The 11,138-nt window shown below is 62.9% G+C and overlaps 2 protein-coding genes across 3 annotated transcripts; both read right to left on the reverse strand.

Moving 5' to 3' along the window:
* Positions 1-1,406: 1,406 nt before the first annotated feature.
* On the reverse strand, positions 1,407-4,155 carry MIOX (myo-inositol oxygenase). Of its 2 annotated transcripts, none has more exons than XM_040233556.1 (10): positions 4,051-4,155; positions 3,523-3,603; positions 3,280-3,360; positions 3,025-3,187; positions 2,804-2,871; positions 2,566-2,675; positions 2,401-2,468; positions 2,267-2,316; positions 1,809-1,876; positions 1,407-1,674 (listed from the first exon to the last, which is right to left on the reverse strand). In XM_040233556.1, the coding sequence occupies exons 1-10, from the start codon at positions 4,063-4,065 to the stop codon at positions 1,566-1,568; spliced, it is 813 nt and encodes a 270-aa protein (XP_040089490.1). In that variant the 5' UTR covers positions 4,066-4,155; the 3' UTR covers positions 1,407-1,565. The 2 variants fall into 2 exon arrangements, with proteins under 2 accessions (XP_040089490.1, XP_040089489.1); XM_040233555.1 differs by having other exon boundaries at positions 1,809-1,921; positions 4,051-4,065.
* A 2,423-nt stretch (positions 4,156-6,578) lies between these two features.
* On the reverse strand, positions 6,579-8,336 carry ADM2 (adrenomedullin 2). The gene is made up of 2 exons (XM_040233557.1): positions 8,072-8,336; positions 6,579-7,424 (listed from the first exon to the last, which is right to left on the reverse strand). The coding sequence occupies exons 1-2, from the start codon at positions 8,179-8,181 to the stop codon at positions 7,106-7,108; spliced, it is 429 nt and encodes a 142-aa protein (XP_040089491.1). The 5' UTR covers positions 8,182-8,336; the 3' UTR covers positions 6,579-7,105.
* Positions 8,337-11,138: the final 2,802 nt, after the last annotated feature.

Genomic DNA, 11,138 nt, shown 5'->3' on the forward strand with positions numbered 1-11,138 from the left:
CAGCAGGGCAGGGAGGCAGCGGGCAGCGCCACCTCCACGGTCACAACCCGTGGACGTTCAAGAAGTGATTGGGTCTTCAGCCCGCAGAACGTGCGTTTAAAATACCACTTTTCCACTCCCAAAGTTCCTGGAGAAAGGGCCAGTTCCACATCCATGGCAGCCCCTGCCGTGAGCTATAAACGGCCGGCAAAGTGGTCTACATCCGACCTGTGAAACGTGTGCGCATAGCCTCACTTGGAAAAAGCACCTTGTGGCTATAATCACGGACCTTGAGATGATGAGGTCGTCCTGGATCATCTGGGTGCCCACTGAGTGCCATCACAAGTGCCTTTATGGAGGGGGCGGAGCGGCACACGGGGAGGCAGCAGTGTGAAGGCGGAGAAGACTCAGCCAGCCACGAGCAGCGGGTGCTGGCCGCCACCTGGGAACGGATGCCCTGGAAGAGGCGCTGCTGACACCGTGACCTCAGCCTTCTGCCTTCCAGTACTTGAGAAGAAACTTGTTTTCAACAAGTCACCAAGTTTATGGTAGTTTGTTACAGCAGACACAGGAAATTAACAGAGTCTGGGCATCCTGTTACACCGGGATGTAACATCCCATCCCAGGATGTAAAGACATCCCATCCCAAAGACCAATTTTGATCATCGGAAGGGCCCAGGAGCCCACTGCAAAGCCCCTCCCCAGCCCTGTCTGAGCACCAGGAAGGATAACAACTCATGGAAGCACAAATCCGCTGAATCTGTGTGTCCTTGATACACAACAGATAACTTGATTGTGTTCAAAGGGTGCTACGGAAGCAGCTCTTACAGACTGATTAAACTAAGAGAAAGGCGGGAGCTCTCACTTCCCCTTCCTGCATAGACAGTAACCAAATTGGGCGGGGAGCTGCCTGGTCCCTGGGGTGAGTCTCTATCCGGTGGAGGGCATTCTCAGACCCGAGACCACCACGGGGCCAGCTGACCATGCTGAGGACAGCGGTGTTCTCCGAAAGCCCTCACTTCTAGAGCACTCTGGCCCCTAAGTCAAACTTAAATCGGATTCAGCCTCCGCTCAGTTATCAGTTAGCAAGAAATACCGAGGAAAACATGAAAAGATCCCAAGAGGGTGCAATCAGCAAAATCCTGACAGGAAGTCCCCAGACAAACGAGCAGCTTTCCGCAGCCGCCGCGTGAGGGCGCACACTTGGCCAAGGAGAGGGTTGCGCTTGGGGGTCTCCTCGGGGGTCGCGTTCATCACGCTTAGCCTGTGCGTTTACCACGGGGTTTCCTGTAGTGTTCTAGCCAGCAGATGTTTTTGTTTTCTTTAGGGAGACTGAGCCCAGAGCAGGGGTCCCCCACCTCCAGACCGGTACCCCAGTGAGTGCCCCACCACAACACGCCTCGGTCTCGACACAAGTCAGAATCACAAGCTGCTTCAGGGTCTTTATTGCCAGCAGGGAGAGGGGCCAACCGGGCACACCGTGCAGGTGGGCCCGTGGGGTCCCCCGGAAGGGCTGCATTGGTCGACAGTGTTCCCGACAGTGGCTGCGCCCGGGACACTCAGCGGGTGAGGGGTTGGGCGGGCGGTCACCAGCACAGGACGCCAGGACAGTACTTGTCAACGAGCCCCTGGTAGTACGGCCGCAGCGCGGCTACGTCCGGCAGGCTGGAGCTCTTGGTGTAGAGGTCGAACTTGCTGCAGCACAGGGACGGTGGCCATGAAGCCCCCCGAGTCGCCTCCCCAGGCATGACCGTGACCGTGACCGTACCGGCCCGTGAAGCCCCCCGAGCCGCCCCCCCTCCCAGGCACGACCGTGGCTGTGACCGTACTTGAACTCCTGCACCCAGGGCAGCATGGCCAGGTCCTGCTCGTTGCACAGCTGCTGGTAGTCGCCGAACTTGTGCCAGGGGTAAAAGGAGTGGAACCGGATGATGTAGAAGGCCTGCGGGGAGCCAAGCCTCAGGCTCTGGGCTGGCGGGGGGGCGGGCCGGGCGGGGCTGGAGGTGAGGGGCGGCGGGGCGGGGCTTGGGGGACGGCGGGCGGGCGGGGCGGGGCTGGAGGGCGGTGGGCGGGGCTGGGGACGGCGGTCCGGGCGGGGCTGGTGGGCTGGTGGGCTGGTGGGCTGGTGGGCTGGTGGGCTGGTGGGCTGGTGGGCTGGTGGGCGGGGGGCGGGGGCGGGGGGCGCGGCGGGCCGGGCTGGTGGGCCGCAGGCGGGGCGTGGCAGGGGGGCGCGGCGGGCAGGGCGGTGCGGGGCTCGACCTTGGCTCGGTCCCCACCCCCCTCCTACCTCCGGTGGGAGGGCGAATTTGTTGAACTTCATCATCCGGAACATGTACTCTGTGGGAGAGGGCGGGTCACCACGGGCACCCAGAGGGGCAGCTCCCGGTGGTCCCCGCCGTCCCCGCCCCCAACCGGCCTCACCGTCATGGCCCCAGGACATGAGGACGTTCTCGAGCCCACAGTGAGGCTGGTACATGCCGAGCTCCGTGCTGCAGGGGGGGACGGAAGGTGAGGGGCTCAGGAGCAGGACCCCGGAAGGGGGAGGAGGGAGGAGGACCACGGCGAGGGAGGGCAAGGGAGCCGCACCTGTACAGGGGGTGCTGGAGGTCAGGGTTGGCCTGGAAGGTGCAGTCACGGAAGACCACAGAGGCCTGGGGGCGGCAGCCGACTGGGAAGGTGTCTCCGACCACTGCCCACTGGGGACGGATGGGTGGGCAGCTGTGGGTGGACGTAGCTGGCCTGCCCTCCAAGTGGGTGTCCAGAGCCTGGAGCGGAGACTGCCCCAGGCCCTGCCCTGCTGACCGCCCTCCACCCCTCTCCTCACCTGGGGCTCCCCTGCCAGAGCCAGGACCTTCCCCAGGTCGTGAAGGAGCCCGACGAGGTGGAACCAGTCTGAAGGAGAGGGAGGGATAGGACAGGCTAGTGGGGTGCAGGGGCCGGGGCAGAGGCACAGTTCTGGGGCTGTGGGGGTACACAGGGCCTACTGGGAGAGGGCCAGACCACCCCTCCTTCCCCAGCACCCGTCAGGGCAGGTGGGGAGCACACCCTTGTCTGGATGGGCCTTCCGGATGCCCTCGGCCGTCTGGAAGGCATGGAAGGAGTTAGGGAAGTCCACGTCGGGGTCCGACTCATCCACCAGCCCGTCCAGCATATCCACAGCCTCCATGATAGTCATCCTCTTATAGGAGAAGCCCCCGAACTGGGCATGCTGGGCCAGGAAGGGAGAGGTCAGTGTGGTCCCAGGGTCAGCCTCCAGGGTCAGCCCCCTCCAGGGGCTTCGTTTAGGAGTCGGCCACCTACCTTCCTTCTGACGAAGTCCACTGTCTGCCACGTGTGCATAAGCTTGTAGGTGGCGAAGACACGGTCCAGGAGTGGGCCAGACTGCAAGCCAGAGGGTCAGCCACGCCGCTCACCAACCCCTGCCCTCGACACCCAGGGGGCCACTGCCTGCCTCTCCCAGGCCCCAAGGTGTGGACAGGGTGGCCCCTGGAGCTGTGTGAGGGGACAGGGCAGGAGAGGTGGGGCCGGGGGAGCGGTCCTCACCGTGTAGTTTCGGAAGCTGCCCTTGTCTTTGGCTGCTTCTGGCTCCATATCAGGCTGGGAGACCAGGGGAGGGTCTGGGTCCTGGTAGGGTGGGGAGGGGGGTGAACCCATTTCACCAGGAAGTCAGCTCCAAGAGGAAGGGAGGACACCCCATGGGGGCCGGGACTGTTCGATGTGGAGCGGCAGAGAGGCGGTGGGCACCCCAGGGCACCGGCGCGTGGCCTTGGCGAGCCCGAGTCAAGACTTCTGGCCCCGAGTCCTTATCTGCTGAGCGGATGCTGGGGATGTCTGCTCCGAGGGTGATGCTTGGCCGTGGCTACACAGCACCCACACCGGGGTCTCCTTCTCAGGACGCGGGTCCGCAGGGAACCCAGCGTTTGGGCCCGTGACCTCTGCCCTAGATAGACCACGGCGGGGAGGGAGCCCTTTGACCCAGATGAGTGGGCCGGCAGAAACCCGCTGGGCGCGGGGCATGGGGTTGCCCCACTTTCCCTGAGCGCGTGGTCTGTGTGGGCTGGGGGTACTCACCGCAGCCACCTTCATCCTGAGAGAGGCACAGCTCCATGGGCCCGCGTGCCCGTATATATGCCCACAGGTTACATAAGTGACCGGACACCACCCAGCCCCTTGGCCTTGGCCCTCGGTAATGAGTGACCATCCACCCTCCTGCTGGCCTCTGAGAGTTAATGTGTCAGCATAGCACCCCCCTCCCCCCGCCCCCAGCCAACCTCTACGTCCCTGCAGCAACTAACCTGCCCGGGAGGGGGAGGTTGAGGTCGCCAGACTCCCACCCCGGCCAGGAGCTTTAAACTCCTCCAGGACACTGCCCCTCCCAGCTCCCTGTCTTCCCCGGGCACCTGGGAGTGGGGCGGGACGGGGCTTATTTCAGTAAAAGCTATTTTGACATTTTTGACATTTTAAAAATAATATTTATTTATTTGGCCAAGCGGGGTCTTGGCTGCAGGGCTCAGCAGTTGCAGTGCCCCGGCGAGGTGCTCGATGGTTCGTGGGGTCTTGGTTCTCTGTCAGGGTCCTTAACCATGAGAGCTCCGGGGAAGTGCACTTTGACACTCGTTCAGAAGGGATGAAGACTTCATTCATGATTGTGAGATGGGAGGGATGTTCAGATGGTCCGCTGGAACACAGCAAGGTCAGCTGGGGTTTCACAGCCCTGGGGTGGGGGTGGGGGACTGGGGAGGGGAAATTCCCAGAAGAGACGTCAAGGGTGGGGGCAGCCTTGCTGAACCGCCTTGACAGGATTCTGTCGGGGGTGGGGGGGGGGGGGGATTCTTGCTAACACTGGGCGAGGCTCATGGCTCAGAGAGGCTCAGGGGATCTTTGTCAGGCTCTGGGGCTGAGACTCCATCTTCAGTCAGGGCAGAGATGGACTCACAGCCCGGGTCACGCGAGGGCCAGGCCCTGCAGGACACACAGCAGGACCGCACGGGGACCTCATGGCCTGGAGCTGATGATGGTGTCATCGGAGAAGGCTGAGGCCAGGGTGCAGTCTGGGCCAGGAGAGGGCAGGGGACCAGGGGTTCTCCATGCGGCTCCTCCTGCCCTCCTGAGAGTCAGCTGGGGGTGCTTGGCCCCCCGTTTAAAACGGCGGAGTGCTCTCAGCCCTGTGAGCCGCAGCGCCTCCAGCACTCCACGGCCAGGCATCCCTTGCTCTCTGTGCTCCTGAGGTCAGTTTCCTCCGCTCCTCCACGGACGTGTCAGTCTCTGGGTGGGGGCTGATGTTTCATTCACGGTTTCTACAAGTGCTCCGCAAATATTTGCTTCAGGGATGGAGAGGGGACGCCAGGGGGGAGACTGGACCCATCACCCCAAAGCAGGTTGGTCGCTTGGACCGAGGGAAGGAACAAAGGGCCGGCTGGCGGGTCTGGTTAAGACTGGACAGGACCGAGAGGCTCTGGCCGGAGCGGGAGCAGCGGGAGGAGGTGGGTGGGGTTCCAGCGGGCGTCCCCCAGGTCTCGAAGCAGGCGGTCGTACAGGCGGCCGGGACATGGTCTGGAGCTTGGAGGCCATGTGGGCACCAGTGTGATGCTGTGACCAGGACAGGCGACCCAAGGAAAACGGCCCAAGGCTCAGGGAGCACCTGGGGGGGGTGCGCCGGGCACCACGGCCCTGGGAGCCACCTGGCAGGCGGTGGCGCCTCCGGCGCCTTGTGGGGCCGTGCCCCCTCCCAGCGAGCATCCGGCTCTGCACCGCGGGGACTTTGCCCCAGGGCCGGGGCTGCGGCGAGTTTTGCCCAGCTGAGCTCCTAACTCCCTGACCTGGCCTTCCTGGGGCCTCCTCTTCCTCATCCCGGAGCCCGTCTGGCCCTCATGGCCCACTCTTCCTGCCCGCTCTTCCAACACCCCTCAGTGACCACAGGCCTCTCCAGCCCCGGCAAGCGCCTATTCCAGCCTCCGCACGGCATCCAAGCTGCTGTGGCTGCCCTCCGTCCACCCCCCAGCCGGGCAGGGACCAGCCCGGGCTGACCTCCCGTGGCCCGGTGGAGGGGAGGGGAACCAGTAGCCAGAGGAGTCAGCACGAGGATGGGGAGCGCCCACCCGTGGGGCGCCCAGTTCAGGATCTGTGGGTGGGCACTGCGGTGCCCGCAGGCCCGGCCCTGCTGCCTGGGTGGGAGCTGGGGTGAAGGTGGTGCTCCCGTCACTCAGCGGCTGAAAGGGTGACATGGCAAACGTCGACAAATTAAGTGCTGCATGAAAGGTCTGCTGAATCAGGGAGATCGCCCTTCTGAGCCCCTAGACCCGGGCACCCAGACAGAAGGCTCTAGCTCCCAGCGTGTAACTCCTCCCCCAGCCGCCAACCTGCCCACTCCAGACTCCGCCTCTGGCTGACTTGTCCACTGATAGCTGGGCCTGGTCCCACTGGGTCCCTGCGCTGGGCAGGGGGGTCAGGGAGCCCCTCTGGCCTGCGGAGCCCTGACGCTTGGTCGGCCACCCCTACGCACCTGGAGCTAAGGTTCTCCCAGGCAATTCTGGGAGAACTGCCACGCCCACCCCACTCCCACCCTGCTCTGGGGGGTGGGAAGGGCGCTCTGCCTAGCTCCAGGACCCCTGCACCCTCTCCCCAGCTGCCCTCAGGGAGTGCAGGCAGAGGTCTCTGTTGCTACCCTGGACCCAACTGGAGCAGAACAGCGCAGCCCTAACCCTACCATGTCAGGACGGGTGGCCAACCCAGAGTCCCTCTCTCCCGCGGCTCAGAGGAGGCCTGGTGTGCTTAGGTCCCTGACGTCTACCCTGTGTCCTCGGGCAGACCCTCTCCTCTGTGCCCTGTTCTGGCATCTAATGTTGCCAGCCGCCTCCTCTCAGCCCCGTCCCCCAAGTGTTACCCTCTCTCAGTGCAGAGCCCCTGGCTGATCACCCCGCTGGGCCCCCACGTGGGCCTCTAAGTCCACAGCGATTGGAGGCTGGTTGCTGCAGGACGTGGCGGGGGAGAGTGCGGCAGGGGTGTTCGCCGGCGCCTGCACTGCCCTTCTGAGGGCGTCTCTCTGCAGGCGCTCTGGGCTGGGGGCTCAGCTGCAGCCCTGGGGATGGGGTGCAGCATCCCAGCTGGGACAGGCCTGCCCCCCGGCTCAGCCATAGCTGTGGGGGCTGCTGGGGTCCACAGGGACCGAGTCCCGGGGGCGGGCCGACCCAACGAGCTGCCACAGGCGATGGCTGAGGTTCTGCACCTGGCAGGTACCCAGCGCACAGCCCACACGCAGGAGCTGGGCTCCAGGCCTGCGGGGACCCGAGTGTCGGCGGGGGCCGTTGCGGAGAGGCGGACCCCTGGCAGGGGCCAGGCTGGCACTCTTCTTGGGCTGGAGGGCCTGGTGCAGCTTCCAGACCGCAGGAAGGGCTGCAGGGCGCTGAGGCTGCGGGCCACTGGCAGGTGTCCGGGCTGGGGGCTCCCTGCACAGGGAGATGGAGGAAGTGAACCCAGCGGTCCAGCCTTTCAGGGAAGCCCACAGCTTTCCACAGCCGGGAACATGGCCAGGGGAAGCCCACAGCCCCCAAGTCACTGGCCAGCAGGCCAGGGGAAGCCCACCCCACCCCACCCCCCAGGCTGGAGCACGGCCAGGGGAAGCCCACAGACCCCACGCCATGGGCCAGCAGGCCAGGGGAAGCCCACTGAGCTCAGGGCTGGGGTTCTGGCCCTCAGCCATCTCAGTAGCCCATTCAAGGGCCGGGCAAGCAGCTGCCTGACCTCCCTGGGCTACTCTACTCTCCTCAGGACTAAGTTACTCCCTTCCCTTGGGGTGGGGGAAGGTGGGCAGGTGTGGGAAGCCCCTTAACCTCCCCTCCCACAGCTCACCCTCCTTCTGAGGGGTCTGCTCTGCCAGTGGGGCAATGGGCATGCCTTAGAAGGGCAAGCAAAGAAAAAGGAGCCGTCTGCCCTGCGGGGGGTGCCCAGGGCCTGGGGCTGGATTTAGCAGGTGAGCCCTAGCAGTCGAAGCGGGTTTCCCCCAGTTCGCGGTCCTGGGGCGGCGGCGGGGTGGGGCCTTCCGGAGCATCTGATTTCCTGCCCCGGCAGCCAGGGTGGTCTGAGACCTGCTCACCTGTGTCGCGTGGGCGGTCGGCTCCGGGCCAGGCCCAGGGACAGCGCGTGTGGGAGCTGTAGGTAGAGGAGGCTGATGCAACCGAGGGTGACCGTCAGGAGCCGGGCCATGCGGGCGGCGCCGGAGGGGGCGGCGAGCAGGGCAGGTGTGGGGGGCGGCCCCAGGCCCGCAATGCTTCCGCGGGCACCTCGGGGCGTAGACTGGAGCCGGTCGGTCAGTTGGCGAGGGTCTCCGACAGGCAGCGGGCGGGAGAGTCCCCGGCAGGTGCTGCGGGCGCCTCCTCCGTCACTTTGTGCCCAGAGTCGTGCAGGTGCCAGGCCCCAGCACCTCCCGGGCTAAATAGTCTCCGGGGGGGGGGGGGGGCGGAGCCGGACGCGCCGGCTGGGCGGGGCCCCGCCCCTCCCCACCGGACCCCTACTGGGGCCGCTTCTGGAGACGGGGCGGCGGGCCGGGGACCCCGAGAGCCAGCCTCGCCTCCGCCACCTTCCGATGGGAGACCCCGTCCCTGGGCCTGGAGGGGCCGAACTGTGCAGGGTGAAGGAGAGGGTGCTGCGGGGTGTGGTCGCAGGGTGGATCCCGCCCACCGCCCTGGGGCTTGCGCCCAAATTTCTGAGCGAGTGAGAGGCGGAGGCCAGGCCAGAGGAGATTCTGAGATGCCCTCCTCAATAGAGCGCCCAGCAGCTCTCTTCCTGAAATCTCCACCCACGCCCCCAGTGGGCTTCCCCGGTGACTCCGACAGTATAAAGAATCCGCCTACAACGTGGGAGACCTGGGCTCGATCCCTGGGTTGGGAAGATCCCCCGGAGAAGAGAAGGGCTACCCACTCCAGTATTCTGGCCTGGAGAATTCGGTGGGCCATATAGTCCAGGGGGTCGGACACGACTGCGAGACTTTCACACATTTCTTCCCATTACTGAAATATTAAATGGTTTCTGCAAGGAATTTAAATAGGTAAGGACTCTTAACTGCCACCCACTGTGGATTCCTTTTCCAGGCCAGGATGGGTGCTGTTGTTTTACTTTCTCATATGTGCGGTTTTTTTGGGGAGTGTCCTCTGTGTGTGCCTTATATATGCACACACATCCATAGGCACGCAGAAACATCTAGAACCCTGGAGCTTCACCTGAAGCTCCAGCACTGTGGCCACCTGATGCGAAGACCTGACTTGCTGCAAAAGACCCTGATCCTGAGAAATATTGAAGACTGGAGGAGAAGGGGACAACAGAGGATGAGATGTTTACACAGCAGCACAGCCTTGATGGACATGAATCTTTACAAACTCCTGGAGAGAGTGGGCGACAGAGGAGCCTGGCGTGTTACAGTCCATGAGGTCACAAAAGGCAGGCACAACTTAGCAGCTGAACAGCAACGACAACAAGCAGAGAGACTGCCACTCTTTCCCATGCCTGAGCCCACGCCGACAAGGAGGTGCCTGGGACTTCACTGATCCTTCACTGGGGGACAATCAGGTGATTTCCAGGCTTTCCAAGAGCAAGCACCCTGCTTCGTGAGCTCAAGGATGTGTCCCTACGGGATCTATTTGCAGGCATGGGGATTCTGGCTAAAGGTGAGCCCGTGTTTGTGTTGACAGGTGGAGCCAAACTGCTCTCCACAAGTCTGTCGCGCTGCCAGCTGATGATGCCCTTGGTGCCAGGGTTCCTCAGCCCTTTGTCCGTCTGAGCGGGGACGGTTATCCCATCATGCCCCAGACATTTTTGATCGCCCGTGCATCTGTGTCCGTGTTTCCTCTTCTGTCTTCCCACCCCAATCTTGCTCACGCTGTGAGGTCATCATAAGTGTCCTGATCACTCTCCCTGCCTCCTTCTGCACAGGCCATGGGAGCTCAACAAACACTAGCCGGATGAATAGACTAACAAGTGGTGGCCACCTGCCACGGGAAAAAGCTCGGTTTCTGTCCTGAGGCAGGTAAGGAAGCATCAGCAGGTGTTCTTGTTTCTATTTGTTTATTTTTACCAGAAGGAGGGTGGGTGATGTGATCACATTTATGTTAGAAAAGTGGGCTTCAGCAGGGAAGTCGGTCTGAAGCACTGGCAGGAAGGATGCGGTGGGTGGGTGGATGGGTCAGAGACGCAGAGCAGGGGTAGGGGGCAGACGAGGGGAGAGTGGGGGAGGGGTTAGCTACCTGGGGGACCTGCGGGCAGGAATGTCTGGCTGGCCTCCAGTGTCCCGGGCCGGGGGCTGAAGAGAAGACAGAACTGGAGCACCATCTGGGGAGTTTGGGAACTGGCACGTCTGTGGGAGGTGGGAGTGTGCTGGGCATCACTCTCAGACGGTGCAGAGGGAGCGGGACAGAGCCTGGAGCGGGAGGGGGACAGGCAGAGGCCCTGGGGCGGGCCAGCCCCCCCACCCCCTGCAGCGCGCTGTGCTCTGTGCTGCCAGGACCACCCTTCCAAAACACAAGTGACCACATCCCTCGCCCACCAACAAAGGAGAATTGCTGTGTCCCCTGGTGGGCCAGTGCTTAAGACTCCACGCTTCCAGTGCCAGGGGTGTGGGTTTGATCCCTGCTTGGGGAACTAAGATCCCACAAGCTGTGTGGTGTGGCCCCCAATTTTTTCTTAATTTCTTAAATGTACTTTACTTATTTTTTAAAAGCTTCTCGATTTACTCATTGCTTTCGGCTGCTCCGGGTCTTTGTGGCTGCACACTGGCTTTCTCTAGCTGGCAGCCGAGGCTCCTCTTTCCTGAGGTGGTCTCTCTGGTTGCGGAGCATGGGCTCCCGGCTCGGCGGCCTCATCACTGTGGCACTCGGGCTCAGTAGTGTGGCGCGTGGGCTTAGTTGCTCCTCCACGTGTGGAATATTCACAGACTGGGGATCGAACCTGTATCCCCTGCTTTAGCAGGTGGCTTCTTATCTACTGCACCACCACCGAAGTCCCCAATTTTTTTTTTTTTTTTACTAAATAAAGGAAAAAGAAATAAAAATTCCCAGTCTCTACATCAGGTGGAGGAAAGCCTCAGCAGTGTCTGTCTGCATTCTTCCTCTCAAAACACTTGCTTCCCTTGAAGGCCTGGGGTCCTGTTTCCCCCACAGCCCCTGGGCAGG

The sequence above is a fragment of the Oryx dammah genome, unplaced genomic scaffold (assembly GCF_014754425.2).
Source record: "Oryx dammah isolate SB20612 unplaced genomic scaffold, SCBI_Odam_1.1 HiC_scaffold_29, whole genome shotgun sequence".
NCBI classification, from domain to species: domain Eukaryota; kingdom Metazoa; phylum Chordata; class Mammalia; order Artiodactyla; family Bovidae; genus Oryx; species Oryx dammah.

Coding starts and splice junctions, on each gene's coding strand:
- MIOX (XM_040233555.1), bottom strand. Junction 2,469..2,565: donor CTCCAGCACCCCCTGTACAG/GTGCGGCTCCCT, acceptor CCCCCCCTGCAG/CACGGAGCTCGGCATGTACC. Junction 1,675..1,808: donor CCCTGGGTGCAGGAGTTCAA/GTACGGTCACAG, acceptor CCTGTGCTGCAG/CAAGTTCGACCTCTACACCA.
- ADM2 (XM_040233557.1), bottom strand. CDS start 8,181: ATGGCCCGGCTCCTGACGGTCACCCTCGGTTGCATCAGCCTCCTCTAC. Junction 7,425..8,071: donor CGACCGCCCACGCGACACAG/GTGAGCAGGTCT, acceptor CTCCCTGTGCAG/GGAGCCCCCAGCCCGGACAC.